Genomic DNA, 24,138 nt, shown 5'->3' with positions numbered 1-24,138 from the left:
GAATGGTATTTCATAGCCTGACATCCTTCACCCAAGATAGATTTACAGCTAAGCCTGGGTGGGGCTTATACAGATAGGTTTTTGTTTGTTTGTTAATCCTCACGAGAGAGAGAGAGAGAGACCATTGATTTTTAGAGAGATTGGAAGGTAGGGGGAGAGGAGAGAGAGAGAGAGAGAGAGAGAGAGAGAGAGAGAGAGAGAGAAACATCGATGTGAGAGAGATGCATTAATTGGTTGCCTCCCTCACCTGCCCTGACCAGGGCTGGGGATCAAGCCTGCAACCGAGGTATGTGGCTGGAATCGAACCCAAGACCCTTCAGTCTGTGGCTCGACGCTCTACCCATTGAGCAAAACAGGGCTACAGATAGTCAGTCATTCTACCTTTTTTTTTTTCTATTTTCTCTCCCTTGAGACTTTAGACACTTTTTCCCATAAATGTTCTCCCCCACTACATTTTAGTATATTGTAGAGCCGTCAATATACTGTGCCCCAAACTACTGTAATAGCTGAGAATTTTTTCACCTGCCCAAGATCTAATTTTTGGCCCCTTAGAGGTAATAACACCCCTGCCTCTCGTCCGCGCCCCCCACACACAGTCTCATGTATCCATGTACAGTGGGGCCTTGACTAACGAGTTTCTCGAGATACGAGCCGTCTCTCAGCTGATTTTTTGTTTTGAGTTGCGAGCTAAAATTCGGGTTACGAGCCAGCTAGTTGCGCGCAGCGAACGTCACAGTGAATGCCACAACATCAGCCCAGCATCACGTGTCTCACTCGTTCACTTTATGATTTGACATACGAGTAATTTGAGTTACGAGCTCCGTCACGGAACGAATTAAACTCATAAGTCAAGGCCCCACTGTATTTTTCCAGTAGGAAAAAATAAAAATCTACATTCGAGAAGAGAGCAAAGGGCTGCACTTGGCCTCTAGCTGCACAGGATGATGGTTTCTAAGGACTGCAAGGATGTCCTAAGGCAGTGGTTCTCAACCTGTGGGTCGCGACCCCTTTGGGGGTTGAATGACCCTTTCACAGGGGTCGCCTAAGACCATCAGAAAACACATATATAATTACATATTGTGTTTGTGATTAATCACTATGCTTTAATTATGTTCAATTTGTAACAATGAAAATACATCCTGCATATCAGATATTTACATGACGATTCATAACAGTAGCAAAATTACAGTTATGAAGTAGCAACGAAAATAATTTTATGGTTGGGGGTCACCACAACATGAGGAACTGTATTAAAGGGTCGCAGCATCAGGAAGGTTGAGAACCACTGCCCTAAGGGGATTGCTCTTGGTTTTCCAACAAGAGGTTAAAATTCCCTTGATTCCAAGGAAAGATGGCCCAGCCCGCTGTTGGAATCTCACCCAGCGGATGAAGGACTGCTGGGGAAGGACAGAGGTGGGAGGGACCAGCTGCTGCGCGGCCTCACTCCCCCTGTCCATCATCTGCCATGTAGCTGCCCCAGCAAAGAGAAAGTGGGGTTGCCTAGAAAAGCTTCAGCTGCTGGCAGGATTGCTGTTTCACAACAGAAAATACAAGTGGAGTAGAATTTCAGAGAAAAAACATCGTTTTCCTTGATTTTCCTCGCAAATCTTCTGTGAGTAGTGGGGAGAAGAGAGAGGGAAGGGGTGCAATTGGGGCCCAGGTTGGGGAGGGAGATACCAGAGTAAATATATTTTGATGTTTTGATGGTTACACCCCATTACTTTCAGAGGCAAAGATGTCACCTGAGGGAAATGAATTCTTAGACTCTGAACATGAGGGTCAGATTTACGTTCCCGTCTCCATTGTTGACGCTTATCCAGCGAACATCTGTGAGAAATTCCCAGACTGAACTTCCCAGGGAGAAACATTACAGGACATACTGGGAAAGTGGCTGGCAGTGGTCTTCCTTAATAAGTTCATTGAGAAGAAAAGTGGGCGGACGATTTCCCAGCACTTACTTTCAGTAGCCCCTCAAACAACTTGACATGCCCTGGTTAGGGTAGGCTTTCCAACCCACCCATGTGATTTTTGAAAGCCTGGCGATCATTAGCATTCTTGATTTAAAAAAAACACCAAAACACCACATCATCATCATTTTAATTAGTCTTGACTTCCAAATTTTCTGGGTTCCTCCGCCCCCCTTGGCTGTTCTCAGGCTTGGAGAAAAAGCTTGCAGCATTCCAGGCCTTTGCTGCTTAAATCCTCCCCCACATCCGACCCTCCCACCTTTTCCTAATGTTTCTCCAGCAGGCCCAGCTCCCACTGAAGAGCGTAAATTAGTGCCTAGTAATGGTACAAAGGCACTTTCTGTTTCTATGCAACACACGCAAAAAGGAGGGGCAACCGGCAGAAGAAGAAAAACACCCCACAGACAGTGAAAAAGGAAAAGGAATGGATCCTCTGCTGTGGTCTGCGCAATCCTGCCTCTCACTCCTCCCCGCTTCTGAGGGCGAGTTAGTCACAGGCCTGGGCCTGACGGAGAGCACTTGGCGGCAGCAGTTGGTATCAAAAGAATAGAATTTGGAGGTTGGAAGTGACCTTGAGAGGTCATCACATCCATCATCTTGTCTCTAAAAAAGCAGAAGCCACCCTCTCAGATAGATGGGGATTGTTCCGGTCAATCATTTCAAGGGCCCTGGCTAGTTTGGTAGCCTTGACCAGCACGTGACTTTGGACATAGCACTGACTGCCCTGAGCCCCAGTGTCCTCCGCAGCTCAGTGAGGGCCCCAGGCACTCTGGAGGGCGGAGCTAAAGGCCCGAGTTAGGCCCTTGTGGAGACGGCCCTTGGTAGTGAATTCTTGCAGTTCTTTGATTTGAATGCTTTTCCACCATGGTCTCCTGAGGATTTCAATTTGTGGTAAACTTGTTGTTGTTGTTTAATTTAACCTTGGTTTAAAGATCTGCTTTGAATTAACCAAATTAACTGAGTAAAAGGGCAGCCGTGGAGTCAGCGCTGGCCCTCTGCCCTTTTATTATGTATTATATATTCTGTGAAACCGCCCACGGCCCAGTGCCTGGGAGATTTCCTACTCCTCCCTTCCTGGAGCCCTCCTGAAACTTTAATACCTTTTTGGTGCCTTAAGGACCAGAGTAAACATTTGTTTTAGCCAGGCCTCAAGCTGTCCCCTCAGCAAATAATAGGACTCACATTATTCATAGAGAAGGCCTTCCCCACGGAAGGAGTCAGGTGCATCCATTTTTTATGCGTGGGATATTCCGAGGCATTTATTTCCCTTCGTGCTTACAGCCCTTGTTTATGACGGTGTGCCCGCAGGCTTCCCTTTCAATCTCCATCTGTCGTGACCTGTGTTAGTGTTTGGAATCCTGAGGTGAGAATTGATTGTCTGGATCTGGAATCTAAAGGTTCTAGAGCTGCAAGAACCAGCTCGCTCTCCATCTAAGCCCAGGGCCTTTGGATGTTTTTCTTTTAATGAAATTGAGAACGATCACGAATTTGAACAGGAGAATGGAATTCATCCCTGACAACCTCAGATAGTTTGGCTCAGTGGATGGAGCAATGATCAGCGGACTGAAGGGTCTGGGCTCCATTCTGGTCAAGGGCATGTGGTTGCAGGTTCCATCCCAGGGCACATGTGGGAGGCAACCAATTGATGTGTCTCTCTGACATCGATGTTTCTCTCTCTGTGTCTCTTTCCCTACCTTCCACTCTCTCTAAGAATCAATGGAAAGATGAGGATTAACAAAAATAAAATAAAATAAAAATTGAGGACATTATTGAAATAGATTAAAATAAAGAGATGGAGCTTAAGCCATACAAAATTAATGACAAGGATCTGAAATGCAGGCATTAGTAGTATTTGAATTAAACAAACTTTGAACATTTTTCAATGTTTGAAAACCACAAAGCGAGTCTCTGTGGTTTGGGAAGTAAGTACCTCCTGGAGCAGCTGACTTGAACCAAAGTGGGAACCAGTGGGGCAGACAGAGGAACAAAAATCCTGCCTGAGAATTATAGACATTTCAGACCGGGAAGAAACCATACTTTGTTCAAAAAGAAAGAGGAGAAAAAAGAACTTACACCTCTCCCTTCCAAGGATCCAGCTTTGGTGAGCGAGGCAGTCAGAAAAGAAGAGTGAAGCCTGTGATGAAGAGACCAGGCCCCTTGAAGGAACGTGTGGAGAGGCCTTTACCTGCAGTAAGAGCGGTTAGAGCAGTGGTCCCCAACCTCTGAAATCCTGATGCCCCCCCCCCCCCACCCCGTGACATATAATTGTTGTCATTCAAAAAGTGAACTCCTATTCACATGGAGGAAGCCTAAAAGGCCATTAACTTGGTCTAAACTTGGTCTAAACAAGCTTCCAAAGAACGTGGCATCCATGAAAGAGAAAAATAAAAGAACGAAAGGACAGTTGAAGTACCGAGGAAGAAATCACCAAGAAATTATTAAAAAAATAATATGAAGTGATGGGAAAAAATAGCAAATAAAGTGTCAAAACATATAATAGAGAACTGAAATATATAAATATTTCACAATATATGTTTATATACTGTATTTGAGGCCCCTAGAACCATAAGAAATGCAAAAAATTCACTGTTAATCATTCTTGAATTGCCCCCCCTTAAAAATCAATTTGCCCTCCTGTGGGGCGTGTGCTCCACATTGGGAACCACTGGGTTAGAGCATGGGCTTTCCAAAAGTCCCTCCAAGAACCTTGTGTTCAAATCCTGCCTCTGCCACTCTAATGATGAGAACTTTTTGAGCCTCAGTTTTTCCATCTGTAAAATGGAGTTCAGTTCATTTTATACTTGGGTTTGTTATAAGACTTAATTCAAATAAGTTATTTAAAGCATTTAGAACAGTATCCCCATATATTATAATTTATAAATTATATTTATAATATTTATGAATATTATAATTTTAAAAAAATTAACGTGTTGCTCAGAAAGCCCTTGTTTCTAGAATTTTTGTTTAAAATTCCAGATTAATCCAGCAGCAGCTCATTCATTTAAATAATGTTTATTTATTGAGTGACTATTACATATAAAGAGCTGTGTTAGATATTGATAGTAGGCACTGTGAATGTTGTGAATGAATAATAGTAATAACAATAACAGTAATAAGATAAATTAATATTAGTAGTAATAATAGTAATAGTACTAATAGTACTAATAACAGTAATATCCACCATTTATTATAGGTCAAGTTCCAAACCAAATGGCTGTCATACTTTGTCACATTTAAACTCACAAATCCTATGAGATCGGAAGGTACTCTTATTCTCATTTTATAGGAGGAATTAGACTTCGAGTTAGTTAACTTAGCCCAAGGTTTCTCTGGAACTTTCCTGGTTTGTTTCTAGGTGGTTGGAGTCGTGTATGTATGGTGGTTGACCTGGACCTCTTGGGTTTCTGCCAGTGGGAAAAGACCCTGCGTTTTGCATGGCTCTCTTGGATTTGGCTCTAAAGCTACCATTCTTCAGCTCTCTACTCTTGTGTTCTAACTCTGGTTTGTGGTTAGTTTTTATGAACCTTAGTTAGGAATATCTGTAGAAATCTTGGACTTGAATCAAACCTGTCCTGTCTTTTCCAATAGTTATCCAGAATCTACTTCCTTCCCGTTGAAAAAGACCCTAGTTCTGGGCACATCGCTGTCTTAGTCAGGACCCTTGGTTGTAAGCAACAGAAACCAATCTTGGACTGGCTTAATAAAAATAGAACTTTATTGGTTCGGATTACCACCACATCTGGAGTAGCTCTAGTTGTAGGTACCTCTAGATACAGGTACTCAGTGTCTGCCTCTCTCCCCGGCTCAGCTTTGCTGGTTTTTGCTTTGGCTTCATTCAGGGGCAGGCTGTCTCCGAATGGCAGTGAGATGGCTGACTGCAGTTCCAGACTCCCGTCCTCTCAATGCAGACAGTTCCCCTTTCCTAACGATCCCAGCAAAGTCCCGGGCTTCACGCTCCATACCTGAGTTAGAATGTTGTGCCTTTCTCTGAGCTCAATCACCGTGGCATGGATGGGTCACATGCAACATCTGGGGCTGTGGGGTCACCTCTGGAGTTGTGCCGACTCAGAGTGAGGAAGGTGGTTTCTAAAGGGAAATTTGAGGTGTGTTGTTTATTACCCCAAAGAGGCAGTGGATGCCAGACAAAACCGACAGCCCATCACTCTCTCTGCCCATTTAGAATTACAAGCAGGATGTTCCAAAGAGCAGATTTTGACCAAATGAGAGACAGATGAGTATGACATTGTCTCTCCATATTTTTCTTCCCTTTGAAGAGAAAGGGCTCTGACCTGTCTCTGGAGTTCAGCCTAAAGTTTGGCCACCAGTGCTGGGCTGAATCGTCTTAGTAAACACAGAGGATTTCAACATGTATGTCTTGTGCTCAGGCTCATAACTATAGACCTACTTCAGAGGGTGTTCTGGAAGCCAGTACCCAGAGCCTCACCGGGAACAAGTGTAACAGCAGCCGTGTGATCAGTGGTGCCATTCACTTGGCCTTAATTCCGATCGTCTGTCCATTTTAATGCCCAGAACGGCTGTCACCCTCTGTGTAATAGATAAAGGCCTCATCTTTATAAAGATGAGCTGTTTGTTTGGCAAAGCCCACTGGGATTCAGAAGTCTATTTAGTTGTGCGTAATGCCCAACACAAACACCGTAATAAATCATAAGGGGCACAAATTAGATCTTCAAAAACACATCAAAATGACTGACATCCCCGTGCTGCCGTAATTCCACAGCAGTTTTGTACCGTTGCCGTTTCAACGAAAACAAGCAGCGTGACAACCAGACAGCTGGCTTCCCCTCTCTCTTGTTGCAAATCATGCCCATGGCCAGGCACAAAATGCCTGTCTGGTGAGCATTATCCCACTGAGGCGGAGCTTCCCAGCATGAAAGAAACATGGGCTGTGCCCCTCCAACCTGAGTCATTTTTTCTCAATGTCCTGCTTGCCGAGAAATGTCGAAACACTGCCCAGGAATGCCTGCTCGGGGCGAGCTGGGGACGTCAGGCAGGGGCTGTTTGGTGACGGTTGGATACTCAGACCTGCCATTCTTTGTGGTCAACAGTGACAGGTGCCAGGCAATACCAATTAGTGGCTCGCTTCATTAAGGCTTGAAACACTATTTGACAGTGGCCTCTGTGGCCTCTGTGAGGAGGACCTATGGTCCTCACAGCCTTCCTCTGGTGCCAGCTGTATACAGAGGGTAAGCCCAGAGAGGGAAAGCTAGAAACACATGCTGGTGGAGCATCACTAGTGACGGAGTGCCGCAGCCCGGCTGGCAGGTGGAGTGGGCATTGATTAACCAGGCACCAGTCGCCTCTCCGGTACTTGCCTCTTTTGCCCACTGTCTTTTCTGAGCCAAAGGCTTCGGCTTTCTGGAGAGCAGCTGTCCCCAGACTGGAAGCTGTGGACGCTACACATAATTTTACCCAAGTGCACAAATGGAGAGGTTAACCTTGTGTTCACTAAAGATGCCAAAAGTCTCCGTGGCCCTTGCAAAGCAGCTATGCCTGTTGCGTAAGAACTTCCCGGTCACGAGCCTGGGTGTGCAAAGAGTAAGCTGCACGTAACCAGACTGAGTTTTCAAGCCCCTTCACCCCCTCCCAGTTCTGCTGTGAATGCAAGAACTTTTCCTTGGCCATTCAGGGTCTCTCGGTCCTCTTTTGGGTGCCGTTTGCAAAATCAGAGTTCTCTCTCCCTCCCCCTTTGCCTTTCTTTTCCCTGGGTAGCAATCTATTACTTGTTAGGCAAGAGGCTCACCTCTGATTCTGGCATCAGGGGAGGGTTGTCCGTGTTGCATGCCATCCTTCGACATGGTGGCCTCCCCTGGGGCGCCATGCACCAGCTGGGGCCCCGGTTCTGACATGCTGACCTCCCCTCCTGGAGAGGGCCTCTGCGCAGTGGCTCCAGGTGTCAGATCCTTGTCCTCTGTGACTCAGTCCTCCTGTGGCCTTTTCCTAAGTGCTTGGTCTTGGGCTCAGGAACACACAAGAACAGACATTTGGCCCGGCCGGCGTGGCTCAGTGGTTGAGTGTTGACCTATAAAACAGGAGGTCACAGTTTGAGTCCCCGTCAGGGCACATACCCTGGTTGCGGGACTCCATCCTCCAGTGTGGGACGTGCAGGAGGCAACTGATCAGTGATTCTCTCCCATCATTGATGTTTCTATCTCTCTCTCCCTCTCCCCTCCTCTCTGAAATCAATAAGGATATATATATATATATTTTTTTTAAAGACATTTGGAAGGGCGCGGAGCTGTGAGGCATGCACTGGGACCCTTCTCTCAGCGGGGCAACCCAACTCCTCTCACTGAGTCATTGTGGGGACTCCCCTGGAGGGGCTGTACTGGCTCTGGACATGCTGTGGGCAGGTGGCAGTGGCCGCTCCTCTGGGACTGCCCAAGCCTGTTTATAAAAGGCGAGAGAGAATGCCAGGCTCCTCTTAGAGACCTTTGCATCTGTTCTACACACACAGCCCCTCTAATCTCTCTTTCCCTACAGCCCAGTCATGGCAGGAAACTGGCCAATCGAGAGAGCTTCAGCACTGCGGGGTCTGCTTTACATTTTTAAAACTCTATTTTGAAATGTAAAGCTCAACAGCAACTTATTTGTTACAAACTGTCTCTGCCCTCCCCAAGGCCGTGCATCTGGGAAGTAAGAGAATCAGGAAAACATGCCCTAAAAAGGCTCTCTCTACACCTAGGTAGGGCCTTTTCTCTTCTTTCACTTCTACTCTTGTTTTGTGCTCAAACTGAAGGAGGATTTGACAACCGGTTCCAATCTGAGGGTGTCCTTGGGGACATCACCTGCCCTCTGAGTCGGCTTTATCTGAAACAGGACAGGTTTGAATTCGATGGTCATAAAAATCACCCAAAATGCAAAGATTCTAACAATCTGTGTCCTCAGGACAGTTTTGCCATCAAACACGTATATCCGTTCATTGCTTAGTGCCTGGTAGGTTTGTTTATTATTTCTCTTTTCCACAAATAACTGGGAAGAAGCATTGTCCATAGTCTGGGATGGCAGGAAGAATGTGGGCATGAGAATCAGCTCATCTGGGCCTGGGCCTGGCCGTGTGGCTGTGGGGAGGTCACTTCACCTCTTTGCTGGTTCCGAGTCGCTGAGATGGGGGCCATGTAACTGAGACACCAAGACATACCTCTAGCCGGGTTGAGAGCCTAAAGAGTCAAGAATCTATTGTCTGCCATCTTTCTCTGAGGTCCCAGCCCAGGAGTTGCCTCACGGATCAGTAGAGGTTGGGGGCGGGGCGGGGGGGGGTGTACTAGCAGTATTTGGACAGGCTTGCTTCCTGGACAGCATGCTCCAGTGAGGAAGTGCTGGGTGACAGGTTACAGACACACACCCACTTCCCGGTGCAGAACCTAAAGTATGGGCCAGCTGCCTCCCACAGATAAACACGGGCCGGGAAGGAAAATCACACATCCAAACCCTATAGTGACTCTGTTGTATCAACACGTACCGTATAAAGGGAAGCCAGATCACAGGAGGGGGTCAGAGGGGGGCCGTGAGCAAATGGGATTACGATGGGATGGCATTCAGACAGAATTACTCTTCCAAAGCTTATCAAGTGTTTTCATTTTTCCAGAACATCTCCATGTGTAGGTGGTAATATTTTGGGCAAACAGGAAGGCTTTGATTTCTCGATATTTTTAGTCCAGTAGGAATTGGAGTGATTTACGTAGGGAAATGCAGAATTGCCTGTACCCATAGATGGCCTACATACCTCCTCTATCGAGTGTGTGGGTGCGCCTGCGCTTGAGAGTAATGGAATTGAAAAGTAAAGCAAAGGCTCACATTTTGTTCGTGCAAGTCGGCGTTGCTTTGCTGTAGGTAGTGAGGACAGAAGATAATGGACAAGGGGCACCGAAGGCCTGGGGTCGGGGCGGTGTGTGTGTGTGTGTGTGTGTGTGTGTGTGTGTGTGGACATGGGTCTCCCCATCCTCATCCGTGAGGAATGCTGTGTTGGTTTGGCTTTCTGCATCTGCACGCTCTTGTCCCCAGCTTCCTAATGGGGACACTCCTAGGTGGGCAGCCCTGCTGTTACTGTCTGTGTGACTCCGTATCTGAAGGGAGATTCCTGTCTGTTCTATGGGCCATTTTCCTTTCACATATAGAAAAGGGAGGAGCGGGGGAGGTGGAGGAGGAGTGAGAAAACAGATGTAGCTTGTTCTGAAAGTTTCTCACTTTCTAACAATTTATTTGAGAAAGACACAGAATGATTCCTCTCCTTTCTGTGGTCTTTTTTTCCCTTCTTTTTAATATATTTTTTCCTCTCTTTATTGATTAAGGTATTACATATGTGTGCTTATCCCCCCATGCCCCCCCCCACACACACTCATGCCCTCACCCCCCCTGGTGTCTGTGTCCATTGGTTAGACATATATGTATGCATACAAGTCCTTTGGTTGATCCTTTCTTTGGTCTTGAACACTGGAGAGTCCCAGTAATTTCTCAATAGAAAGTAAATCCTCTCCATTCCCCACAGTTACATAAGCCATTCATGGGAAAATTTAAACTCAGGCACGCCATTGTTTCCTTTGTTTTCTGTAAGACTTTTTTCCTGACTTTTTCTCATTATAAATTTGTACTTACTGTTTTAAAAAATTAGAAAATATAGGGGAAAATTACAGAAAGAAGTTACTCTTTGTCCCTTTACCTGTAGATAACTGCTGTTCACATTTTGTATATTTTTCCCCAGGATTTTCTCTCTCCATACATGTCCACATATGTACACGGCAGATTGTACTCTTTTCACTCAGCAATGTACTGCTAACATCTTTCCATTTCATTGTCACAACCTAGTACCTTTCTAACAGGTACATATTATTCCACTGTTTGGTTACACTTATATCTACTAAACCAGTTCTTTATTGTTACACATTTATTTTTTAATTTATTTTTATTTTATTGATTTAAAAAAAATTTTTTTTTACAGAGAGGAAGGGAGAAGGATAGAGAGTTAGAAACATCGATGAGAGAAAAACATCGATTAGCTGCCTCCTGCACAACCCCTACTGGGGATCGAGTCTGCAACCAAGGTACATGCCCTTGACCGGAATCAAACCCGGGACCCTTCAGTCCGAGGGCCGACGCTCTATCCACTGAGCCAAACCAGTTAGGGCTATTGTTACACATTTAAATTATGAAGGTTTATCTTATCCCTATATATTTTTGTGTTCCCATCTAATTATTACCAAAAACAATTCCCAGACAAATATATTGCCATCTGGCCCTGGATCAATTATAAGACCCATCTGTGCAATAGAGGGCCAATTTCCTCATGCCTCCACGAATGATAGGTATATGAACATACTGTAACATTTTCACCAGCCTGATAAACATTTCATTGGTGTTTTAATTAGTATGTTTTGATTACTTGTGAGATTGAATATATTTATTAGCCGTTAGTGTATAACTTATTTGCATCCTAAAATTTGCTCAATTTTATCCAATTGGGCTACTCATTTTGATTTGCAAGTGTCCTTTTTATATTACAGATTTTAACCTTTTGTTATATGTTGCAATTTCCTTTACTAGTTCACTCTTTTGTTCTTGGAATTTCTTTGAAATACGTTTTTTATGTATTTCAAAATTATCCATTCAATAGAATCTTGCCTTTGGTTTCAAGTTTCGAAAGTCTCTCTCCATTCCAGCATTCTAAAAATGTGCACCTATATTTTCCTTTACCCTTACAGTTTAATTCTTATTACATTTACATATATGGCCCATTGGGAATTTATTTAAGTCAAAGGTAGAAGGTAGGGATCCAGATCTAATTTTTAAAAACCTGATGTCTATGCCATTTATCAAATTAAACATCCTTTTATTCACTGAGAAATGTCCCAACCCTGTAGAGTCTGAGTTTATTTTCAGACTCGAGTCTGCTCCACTGAGTTGCCTTTTCCTGTGCTAGCATCACACCGTCTTAATTATTGCAGCTTTAATCATACATTTTAATAACTGGTGTTGCAAGTGCTCACTTATTATTATTCTAATGCAAAAGTTCCTTGGCAAGTTGAGCATACTTATTCTTGCAAATAACTTTCGAATAATTTTGTCAAGTTCAAGAACAAAGGATTTCTATGGGGTGTGTTAATTTCATAGATGAATTTGTACAGAATTGCCATATTCTCGCCATTTGTGGCCAAGAGCAGGGAAATGTTCCGTTTGTTTTTCTTTTAAAGTTAGGGTTTTCTTCACGCAGGTCCTGAATTTTTGTTGTTAAGCTTATCCTGACTAGCTTTGGTTAGCATATAAGAAAACCATTGCTCTTTTGTATCCTTACTCCTATGATTGCATTTTTAATTTATATTAATTTTTCAGTTATTTATCTTGGGCTTTCCAAATAGAAAGTTGCATCGACTGAACAATTCCTATTTCCCTTCCTCCTTTCACAAGTTGCTTCTTTTTTTTTTTTTTTAATATATTTTATTGTGTTTTTTTACAGAGAAGAAGGAAGAGGGATAGAGAGTTAGAAACATCGATGAGAGAGAAACATCAATCAGCTGCCTCCTGCACACCCCCTACTGGGAATGTGCCCACAACCAAGGTACTTGCCCTTGACTGGAATCGAACCTGGGACCCTTGAGTCCGCAGGCCGACGCTCTATCCACTGAGCCAAACCGGTTAGGGCTCACAAGTTGCTTCTTATTCTGTTATCTAGTTGCACTCACTAACATTTTCTGAACAACATGAAATGGCAGTGATGATGGGGCGGGTGTCCACCCTGCTTTGAGTCTGAGTTCATTTTACAATTGACCTTGCTGGGGAAAGGTTTCAGGTCTATTTTTTTTTTTATCCTGTTAAAGAACTATTTTTCTATTTTCCTAAAGGTTAAATACTATTTTGTATTTGTTAGGGCAAGATGTGTGTGTGTGTGTGTGGGGGGGGTGCGGGTGTATTAGCGTGTTAAAATGGGGAATGATACCAATATGATTTCCTAATATCAAATTATCCTTTTATCTCTGGAATCCTACTTGCTTTTTTTGCAATAAAAAAACAGCTCTTTTTCAAGAGGCGGCCTTGATTTTGTACATCTGTGAGTAGCTATCATCCTTAATTGGCATTTTTAGAGTTCTGTTCTGAAAAGGAGGTCTAGTTCCCTTAGATTTGTTTTACTAGATTGGGTTACTTTTGCTAGAGGCAATGGAAGCTTCAGAGTTTGTATTTTTAAATTTTTTTATTTATTGGATTGGAGAGAGAAGGAGAGAGGGAGAGAGAGACACACACACATCAGTGTGTTGTTTCACTTATTGATGCACAATTGGTTGATTCTTGTATGTGTCATGACTGGGGACCAAATCCACAACCTTGGCGCATTGGGATGACACTCTAGCCAACTGAGCTACCTGAACAGGGCTAGAGTTTGTGTATTTAACCTTCTTGCCCATTTTAGGCACCTTCTGTGGAATTGTGAAAGGAAAGGTGAGAAGAACCAGGTGGGAAAGGAGTAGTATTTTTTAAAAAATATATTTTATTGATTTTTTACAGAGAGGAAGGGAGAGGGATAGAGAGTTAGAAACATCGATGAGAGAGAAACATCGATCAGCTGCCTCCTGCACACCCCCCACTGAGGATGTGCCCGAAACCAAGGTACACGCCCTTGTCCGGAATCGAACCTGGGACCCTTGAGTCCGCAGGCCGACGCGCTATCCACTGAGCCAAACCGGTTAGGGCTAGGAAAGGAGTAGTATTGAGAGCATAGGCCGCCCTGACCCCAGGCCAGGACCTCAATGGCAGCCTGTCGCAGCCCAGGGGAGTCTGGACGGGGGTTGGGTGTATCCAATTAGCAACCCCCCGCACTTGTGCTCTTTCCCCCTTTAGTGGGAGGACTAACACTGTTCATTTCAAGACCTGACTGAGAAGAATAAGCTTCACTTGGAACAGGCATACTAATCACCTGGTGGAGTGCAGGCTCCTCCTTCAAAGCAATGAGCCATCATTTGTGCTAACGAGGCAAGCACATAGCCGGCAGGCTCCCCTCCACTTCTCCTGACCCCACTGGAGGCCCAGGAGACTGCTGGAGGCCTGGCCTGCCTCTGCTAAGAGAGTCTTTTACCCGTTTGCTGCAGGGTTCAGGAGCGGGTTTGATCAGGTTTATTTTATACTCTGAGCCGAGTCTGTCAGTGAGAGGTGCTTAGCTTGTTGCTGAAAGGGGAGGGGAGTGTCATATAAATAATGAAAGTGTGGAGAAACCTGGGCTGTTAACAGCTCTGCTCCAGTAACGCAGAGTTGATCGTGTCACTGCCTCTGGGTGTGTTTTCCTGCGAAGGCCAGAAATAAAGCACTAGTACATGTCTGTTCCTCTTCCTTCCTCCCAGGGGGATGGTAACGCTCTCATTAATACCAAAGACAAGCTTAAATATTCTTTAATTGATCGTTGATTCCCCGGTATGATTTCTTCAGCATGAAGAAGGCTGTGACCATTCTTTTGGGGGCCTCAGCACTGAGCTGAAAGAAAGGACCGGACTTGGTCTCCCTCTGGCTGCAGGATGCAGGCCACCCCATTGCCACTCAGGCCTCCTCTGTGCACATCATCTCTGGTCCTGTTCCGTCCAAGATTCTGTTCCTTCTCTAAAGAAGATTTCCCCATTCCATGCTTGTTTAGGTCTGAAGCGTGTATCATTTCCCAGATGATACCTTGTTAGTGTCTGTCATTGACGAGCATGCTGAACTGCATCCCATAGTAGGCTGCATGCAAACTCTGTGGGGTCAAAGAGCTGGGCGATGTTAAAGGGCTCCCAGTTCTAAGTCCCAGGAAGGACCCAGGGTCCCTTGCACAGACCCTGCTTGGCCAGCACAATGCATCACAGAGGGTTGAACTGAATGCCTTTCGTAGGGAAAAGCCCTTTCCAGTTGGCCCTGGATCCCACCATGACCCTTGATCTCACACGCCTGGCATTTCGCCCGTTTTTATTGTGTGTCTGGCTCCTGAAGACATTTGGATTTACACCAGGTGCAAGTTCACATCTTCAGATGGAGATGAGGGGTCAGCCAGCTTCCTATAAAGGACCCGGCAGTAAATATTCTCTGCTCTGTGAGCCACACGGTCTCTGTCCCAACTCCTCAACCCTGCGTTGTCGTGGAGACGCAGCTGTGGATGATACACACACGAGCCTGGCTGGGTCCCAGTTCCGCTTTGTATGTGGATGTGAACTGCATATAACTCCCTCCTGTCACACAATATTATTCTTTTGATTTGGTAAAAAGCAAATCTAAGAACGGTGTTTAGACCATTCTTAGCTGGTGGACTTGACAAAACCACACGGCCCGTCACTTTGGGCCTGCGGGCCGCAGTTTGCAGCCCCTGATGAAGAGCGTGGTTCAGAAGCTTCTAGTGCTTTTCCACAGGATCCAAGAAGAACCACAGTGATCCCAGAGCTTTTACACCAGCAGCTCACTTCCAAGGAGATGCTTTTTTAAATGCTTGGAAACTGTAAACTTGAATTATCCGAGTTCCAGGAGTCGAACAAAGGCTGCTGCTGACTGGCTTGCGCTGGGCTCTGTGGGTGGCCCTCTCTTCTCTCGGGAACACTCAGGGATAAGGACGCCAGGCCAGTGGCCGCATCTGGGTTGGAAGCAGGGAGAGCTGTCACAGGAGGACAGCTGTGAGGGGCAGTGAGCAGACTGTAGCCAGAAGGTCCATGGAAAGTGAATTCGATGGGAATGGACCCTGATCACGGTTGAAATGTACGTAACTTGTGAGCATCTGTACTTAGTAGGTCTCCTGTGCACGCGGCTGACTCGGGCTTCCTGACAGTTTTCCCCTCGCTGTCACTTCCATAACACCACCCTCCTACAGAGGGTGCGCCCCATTTCTTTCATGATCCTAGCACACGGCGGGGTGGGCTTCTGGTCCATTTTTCTCCACATAGAGACAGAGCCATTCCAATGAATTAACCTCCTCTCATGACGCACCTGAAAGAAGCGTGTGCCAGTGAGTAAGTTAACCACCTCACCACGGCTCCGAGAAAACCACGGCTGGTGGGTTTTGTCCTGGCACGCATTGGGAACACACTGCACCTTCCTCTCCTCCAAGCCGTAAAGCAGTGGAGAGAGGGTTTTCGGTTGTTTGTTTTGGTTTTCACAACTCATCACTCTCTGAATGCTGATCCTTTATTATATAGATTTTTAACATAACATGTTTAAAAGAACATCTCTCCCATCGACACATCATTGGGCTAAGAGAGGACTTGGCTGCTGCCCAAATCTCTGGAGTAGCGCAGAGTCTTGCCCAGGGATCCGGAAACTTCTGAGCAGGCTTCGGTCATGTGAGCATCCTGGAGGATGAACACACACACACACGCACACACACACACAGTTGAAGCATTTACTAAATGTTTGGCAGCACAAGTAGCACAACACAAGTAGCACAACAGTCAGATGTGACATTGTCTTTGCCCTAGGAAGCTCCACCTTGTTGGGTTGTGACAACCTGCATTTCACCTTCTGCCCAGAGTTCCGCTGAACTGGGTAAAAATGCTATTTCATCCAACAAAAGTGGCAGAATGTAGTTTCCAGCTCCATGTGGTTGAGTTTTTCAGAGTTCAGTGTGAAGCTCTCTGCTTTTTTGTTTGTTTTGTCCCTACCAGAGCCAGTGAGCATCCTCAGGCACCATTAACCCTAGCTCATCCCCGTGGGTAGGCCTCAGCGTTTATTGGTTTGCTGTCGCCTTTTGCTGCTGTGGATTTTCAGCCCGGAGCTCAGTGAGAGCTTATACCTAGACCCCCGTATAGCGAATTTGCCTATGGGAGTCCCCTTCTCAGTTTCCCTTTCTTTGGTTTTAGTTACCCACAGGCAATAGCGGTCTGACGGTATTAAGTGGAAAATTCCAGAAATAAAGAATTCATAAGTTGTCAATTGTGTACGTCCTGGGCAGTGTGCTGACTACTCTGCTGTGTGCATCATTCCTTCTTAGACGTGAATCATCCCTTTGTCCAGCACGTCCATACTGTCTACGCGCCACGCCTGCTAGTCACTCAGTGACCATCTCAGTTATCGATGGACTGTCCCAGGGTGGCAGTGATGGCGTTCAAGTTACCCTTATTTACTTTATTTTATTATTATTATTATTATTATTATTATTATTATTTTAAAATACGGAACGCTTCACAAATTTGCGTGTCATCCTTGCGCAGGGGCCATGCTAATCTTCTCTGTATCGTTCCAATTTTAGTATATTGTGCTGCCGAAGCGAGTACAAGTTACCCTTATTTTAGTTAATAATGGCCCCAAAGTGCAGGAATAGTGATGCTGGCAATTCAGATAAGCTGCAGAGAAGCTGTAAAGTGTATGTATGGTGGTGGTGGTGGGGGGACATAGTATATATAGGGTTTGTTACTATTCTGACCCCCATGGATGTCTTGTAACATATATCCCTGTAGATGGGGGGGGAGGGGGTATTGAATACAGATTGGTTTTGCCCACTTGGGGTTTCCCACAAGAGCAGGTAGGTTGGAGAGGTTGTGATCACCATTGCTCTGCTCAGAGGACAGCAGATAAAACCTTAGTCATGTAGAGGAGTCACGAGGTGATGGGGGGTTTGCTTTGTTGTTATTACCATTATTTCTGCATCTCTGGCACAGGTTAGGAGGAGCTGGGGAAAAGAAGGAAAACGTTTGGGCGATTCAGTCACATCGCGCTGGACAGCTCCCAGCCTTTGGAGTCTCTGGGTTCCAGCAAGGTGGAGACCAGAGTGAGAAAAGATTCACTCCTCACACCTAAGTGCCTTCGAGTGTTCTGTGTAAACCAGGAGTTGTGTGCCTGAGCCTATGAAACAGCTGCTTTGGGCTGCGCTGGGAAAGGTGTGAAGAGCAGGCTGGCGCTTGGAGCTAGAGGAGCCAGTCCCTCCCCTGCCATTCTGGGGGATCAGGAGGCCCCTGATGCTGGCCTGACCATGTCTGGAAGGCAGGGTTTAGCTGCATTTTCAAGGGACACAGACAATGATGTGAATTTGAGAAAAACAACTCGGATGGGGAGGGATGGGGAGCCACTGTCGAGTGTTACGCCTCTGTTTCCTCATCTGTAAAATGGGCCACCTCCGTGGGGTGTCCTGTGGGATTTCAGTGAGATAGTTCTCTTAGCTCTGTGCCTGCACTTTTAGGTGTAATGTTGGTTCTTCTTTTATGAGAAATATGGAAGACACTCAGATTGTTTAGTCTAGACAAGGAAAGATTAGAGAGAGAGATGTGAGCTGTCTTTGGATATTTAAAGGATTATTATGAGGCAGAGGGAACCAACTTATTTTTAGGTTGAAGAAAATATGACTAAAATATGGCCTTCGCAGGGAGGCAGATTTTATATCGACGGGTGTGTGTGACGGAGATGCTGGGGAGCAGCAGGCGCTCTGCGAACAGCTCCCCGTCACCAGCCTTGCCCTCGGGAGCGCGGGAGATGCTCCGGGTGGGAGGTCAGTTGGCCTAGATGCCCCCGTTCTCTTCCATCTCTGCGATGCCATGAAATTCAGCAAAGGCCTGAGGTTTTGACTCCTCTGGGAGAACTCATGTAGCCAGCCACCGCGTCCCATAAACCAGAACGAGTCATTTCCAAGGCTCTTAGGGACCCATTGGGTACAAAACAGCAAGCTCATTTGCTTAGAGATGATTCTCAGCTATTTCTTCCTGGGACCAGTTTCCTAGGGCGGCCATAACTCAGCACCACAGACTGGGCAGCCTCAACAACAGAAATTTATATCTCACGGTTTGGGGGGCTAGATGTCCGAGATGACGGTGTTTGACAGAGGTGGTTTCTCCTGGGGTTCTCTCTCCCTGGCTTGGAGCTGCCTGTCTTCTCCCAGTGTCTTTGCATGGTCTTTCCTCTGTGTCTGTGTGTGTCCTGATCTCCTCTTCTTTTTAAAAAATGCTTTTATTGAGAGCTGAAGGGAGAGAGAGAGAGAGAGAGAATCATTGATGTGAGAGAGAAACTTTGTCAGCTGCCTCCTGCACGCCCCCTACTGGGGACAGCCCGCATGTGCTCTGACCGGGATTGGAACCGGGGACCTTTTGGTGCACAGGCGGATGCCCCACCCACTGAGCCACACAGGCCAGGGCATCTCCTCTTCTTACAAGGACACCAGTCATTGGCGTAGGACCCAGCCTCATGGCCTCATTCAACCTTAACTATTTCTTTAAAGACCTTATTTCCAAATGCAGCCACCTTCTCAGGAACTGGGGGTGCGGACGTCAACCTCTGAATGAGGGAGGGTGTGGGGGCCCATCATTCATCCCATCGCACCTACATGCAAGGGAGCTGCCCTTTGGGCCATCGGGGCTGTTGATCATCACCAGCCTCCAGAACTTCGGTGACGTGTTCTTCTCTCGCTTCCCTTCTCTCAGTGAAAGGCCTTCCCCTGCACGTGGCCAGACTGCCTTAAAAAGTTCTCCCGCTCCGACGAGCTGACCCGCCACTACCGGACCCACACCGGGGAGAAGCAGTTCCGCTGCCCGCTCTGCGAGAAGCGCTTCATGCGGAGCGACCACCTCACCAAGCACGCGCGGCGCCACACCGAGTTCCACCCGAGCATGATCAAGCGGTCCAAAAAGGCCCTGGCCAGCCCCTTGTGAGGTGCGACCCGCGGGAGCCAGGGAGGGCCCGGCCCGGAGAGACCCAGCTACTCCCCGCACACGGACAGACACGGGAAACCCAGCCCCCGGGAGGCACGCTGCCAGCACAGGAAGCCCTGTTCTTTGGTCAATATTCTGATTTCTCCTCTCCCTGCATTGTTTTTAAAAAGCACATTGTGGCCCAAGGGAACTCTGAACCGCCTCTGACTTTTGGAGGAAAAGCAAATTTTTTTGGTGTGGTTTTTTTTTTTTTCTCCTTTATTTTTTTTGGGGGGTGGGGGGCGGTGGGAGGGTGATCGTGGGTGGGGAGAGGGGGGTCCGGCCAAGACTGGGGCAGAATTTTAAAGATTCAACACTGGTGTACATACGTGTGACTGGGTGAGTTGACCTGTGGCATCACAGTGATTCCGGGCCCTTTCTGCTTGCTGTCTCTCAGAATTGTTTTCGTACCTTTTAATGTAATGACGAGTGTGCTTCGGTTTCTTTAGCAAAACCACTCTCTTGAATCACGTTAACTTTTGAGACAAAAACGCCATAGCACAGCTGTCTTTATGCAAGCAAGAGCACACCTCCTCCAGCATGACCTGTCATCTAAAGACTTGGAAACACACACGTTACTTATAGTCAATGAATGGGTAAGCCGTCTGAACTTATACTAATCAAGACAAACCTTGGAAAGGTTACACTAAGTACAGAACTTTTTAAACCTTGCTTTGTATGAATTGTACTTTCCGAACATAAGCTGCACTTTAAGTTGTAATGCAGAGGATGAATAAGTTACGTTCATGCTTTAAGGATAGAAGCAGACATTCTTTTTGGAACCACGTTATAATCTGCTTATTTTACAGTATACACGTTTCCCTAAGAAATCACAGAAGATGCGAGGGCAGAATATATGCAATAGATGCTGAAGGAGAAGGAGGGTAGGTTTGTTTGTTTTTTAATAATTTTAAAAGAACAAACAGAATTTTGACTCTATTAACTTCCCCAAATTTCCCGATTCTTTTAGTTCACGCCACCTTATTGTACCATAATGCCACGAAGGGAGAGGGCTTTGACTCTGGTGGGTTTTATTTGAATGGATGCATAACAGTAGCTAGTTCTGGAAACACCTTTGTTTTTTGGGGGGAAAGGTGTGTTGGTCTCCTTCCCATGTTCCTACAAAACTCCCACTAACAGGTGCAAGAGTTATATAAAACGAAAAGGGAGCTGAACTGTGAAAAGAAAAATATACCCCATAAGCAGTGAGCGCCCAGGGGAAATACCACGACGGTGTCAGAGGAGACGGCAACGCCGGCACATGGGATCCACACGGATGACGACGCATCACTGTACCTGATACATCCGAAGCCTCACCACTATGTATCTTGTCTCCAGGTGTCTGCAATGGCCTAAACCACTACATCCATTACACGCCATTTACCTGAAAACTTCATTTTGGCCTTTCCATGGCCAAAAACACGAACTGAGTTTTCCTAGTGAAGAAGAAACCTCACGTGGGGGAGTCAGCAGTGATGGTGGGAAAATGTTTACATTTTTTTTTTCTTCAGAAATAACGCTTTCTGACAATTTTATCTGGTATTTAAAACAGGGAGCCCTGGTGCACCGGCGTTTACACATGTGCTAGAAGATGTGTTGTGTAAACCTAGGGTGCCCCCCTGCCAGCGGACGCGTTATTTCCCCCGATACATGCTCATTTCCAGTTCAGAACCCGTGTGGCTCCTGCCGCGGGCGTGGGTCACGGCTGACTCCTGCTTCCAACACAGTAGCCATCACTAGCATGGTGGGTTTTGCTTTTTTTTTTCCTTTTTGTTTTGTTTAACCAACGTAGTTGTATTAGTAGTTCTATAAAGAGAACTGCTTTTAACATTAGGGACTGGGAGCAGTCCATGGGATAAAACGGAAAGTGTTTTCTCACGGGAAAACATGTCAGGAAAAATAAAAGAACACTTTCTACCTCTGTTTCAGATTTTTGAAACACTTATTTTAAACCAAATTTTAATTTCTGTGTCCAAAATAAGTTTTAAGGACATCTGTTCTTCCATGCGAAGTAGGGGAGGCCGCCTGCTTCTGACAGAGTTCACGGAGTGGTTCTGCTTGTGACCCTCTGCACGCGGCCTTTTGGTGAGAGAGGAGTTTGGGGTTGCCGAGCAACCCACCAACTTGTACAAACTCATCTTTCCCTCACAGAAAGAAACGAAGAAAAACCAGGCAAAGTCAGTGAAAGACAATCTTTGTAGTTTCAGGAGTAATTCTGTATGTGGCTTTTGTCCAGCACGTAGATGGATGTAAATGCAGCAACTTGTTTAAAAAAAAAAATGCACAATTTACTTCCCCCAAAAAGTTGCTCCTTGCCTTTTCAAGGTGTTGACAAACACACATTTGATATTCTCTTATATGTTATAGTAACGTAACGTATAAACTCAAGGCTTTTTATTCTTTGTGATAAATCCTGTTTTACAATGTCACAAAACAGGAACCAGCATTCTAATTAGATTTACTATATGAAGATTTGGTTCAACTAGGACTACTAGAGTTCATTGAACTTACTAAAACTATGAAGCAATTACTTTTTATATTAAAAAGACCATGGATTTAACTTTAAAAAATCCAAATGCAGGATAGTAATTTTTGTTTACTTTTTTAACCAAACGGAATTTTTTGAAAGACTATTGCAGGTGTTTAAACAGAAAGGAACGTTGTTTTACCTAATACTGTAAGTAGTTGTCATATTCTGGAAACATTTAATAGTTTTAGAGTTAAGATAACTCCTCTCCTTGGTTAGGGAAGACGAAAGCCCTTCACCACTGTGGAACGATGCCCTGGCGTTAAGGTCTGTCTCTACATCATGCTTTTTTTGAGAATTACATTTGGTAGTTATAATTACAGAACTGATTAGTTGTAAGTTTGCAGATAGATTTAGCACAGTACTCATCACTCTGGATAGCCTGCAATGTTCTCTCACACGGATGATCTGTAACACTGTAAGATACTGATCTTGACAACTGTTTAATCAGTTTTATTTTTGTACAGTATTAGTGACCTAAGTTATTTTGCTGTCCTGTTTTTGTAAATCAAACAAAATTATAATAGAGGATTCTGACAGTAGGTATTTTGTACATATGTATATATGTTGTCCAAATAAAAATAATAAAAATGATCAAGATTTCATTGTTCCTGCCTTTCTGTGTTTTAAAGGCGGCTCATTTTGCCGCAAGAGCGGTTACTTCTTTCACCTGTGCTCAGAGGATGTTACGATGAGTGCAAAGAGGCGTCGGCCTGTGCGCCTCAGCACGTGCGGTGTCTGTACAGACCTGTGCGTACTTGCTATTCACAGACCTCCGAGGCAGCGGGTGGAATGGAGGCTGCTGGGAACCACTGTATGATGCTGGAGGGGAATGTTTGTATTTTCAGGTGATGTTAGGACGTCAGGGGTAAGAGAAGAGGAGGTGGCTGGAATATAAAGGAATGTATATTATAGTGTAATAGAGGACAGTGTAAATCACTAACAGGTTATAAAGCTCAGACGAGGCTGGGGTGTGGTAGGAACTGGTCAGAGAATGTGACAGACTCAGACTGTGCTTTTGAGACATGATATCGGTAAGAACACCCAGGTTGAGGTCTCGGAGTTGGGGCAGTGGAACCATTAAGCCAAGTGAAGGTGAACACCAAAGTGTGTGTGTGTATAATTTCTATAGATACATACTAGCTGCCTATTACTCATTAAAGTCTTATTATAGTCTCATCATGATGCCAAGTGTTTTTCTGTCATTTAATCCTTACAGCAGCGCTACAGGTCATACAGTAGACACTGTTATCCACATATTTCAGATGAAAAAACGGAGGGTCACATAACTTGCCAAAAGACACATTTAATAGGTGTTATATTAAATCTGGATCTGTTGACTCCAACCCTCCATCTCTTTATGCCTGCATCAGGGCAGCGATGGACTAACTGAGCATCATTTCCATTTGACCCATTTATTGAGTACCTGTTAGTGCCACGGATTGTTATCTCTGAGGATACAAAGGTGAAAAAAAGAACCAGACGAGTTTATATGTTAGTGGATGAAAACACATAAACAGGTAAACACATTATTCATATAATTTTAGATGGTGATAAGCAATATGATGACAATACCATAGAGCCGGGTGGCTTGCATGTTGGGGAAGGTGATTTTCGATTGAGGGGACTTGAACGTCTGATCTGGGACCTGGATGACATGGAGGAGTCAGGCCTGCAAAGATGTGGAGGGAGTGAGGAGAGCCAGTGCAGGAGTTTGGTGGCTGGAATATAAACAGCCACCCACCCAAGAAAGGATGGGAAGTTGGGGTGGTTGGTACAGGACAGGCCACAAGGGCCTTATATCGTAGGTTATAACGTGGTGTTTGATTTTTGATCCAAAGGATGGAAGAACCTTTCGGAAGGTTTAAAGCAGAGAGTGCGATGATCACATATATATGACAGCAAGCTCTTTCTGGGTGCTGCATGGAAAATAGATTTTAGAAGGGCCAGAGTAGAAGCTGGGACACTAGTGAGGAGGGTGCTGTATTTGTCCAGGCAAGAGACGGTGGTCATTCGGACCAGG

General features: G+C 45.4%; 1 protein-coding gene and 1 non-coding gene across 5 annotated transcripts in view; one reads left to right on the top strand and one right to left on the bottom strand.

Annotated features, from left to right (window-relative positions):
- Nucleotides 1–24,138, top strand: part of KLF9 (Kruppel like factor 9) — a 55,785-nt gene that overhangs the window by 5,768 nt on the left and 25,879 nt on the right. Inside the window, exon 2 of one of the 4 annotated variants that reach the window (XM_023752349.1) lies at nt 19,322–22,718. The exons of 1 other annotated variant lie outside the window; for it this stretch is intronic. In XM_023752349.1, the coding sequence (XP_023608117.1) occupies nt 19,322–19,385 (64 nt within the window). In that variant the 3' untranslated portion in view covers nt 19,386–22,718. Of the gene's footprint in view, nt 1–1,727; nt 3,479–12,435; nt 12,466–19,321; nt 22,719–24,138 lie in introns of those variants that run through there. 2 more of the 4 variants (XM_023752352.1, XM_023752347.1) reach the window with 2 other exon arrangements.
- Nucleotides 17,081–17,189, bottom strand: LOC111825553. The gene has a single exon (XR_002828744.1). It is a non-coding gene; the product is annotated as a U6 spliceosomal RNA (small nuclear RNA).

The sequence above is a fragment of the Myotis lucifugus genome, unplaced genomic scaffold (genome assembly GCF_000147115.1).
Source record: "Myotis lucifugus unplaced genomic scaffold, Myoluc2.0 scaffold_31, whole genome shotgun sequence".
NCBI lineage: Eukaryota > Metazoa > Chordata > Mammalia > Chiroptera > Vespertilionidae > Myotis > Myotis lucifugus.
The sequence above is the reverse complement of the archived record's forward strand: the minus strand, read 5'-3'. Positions and strand labels throughout refer to the sequence as shown.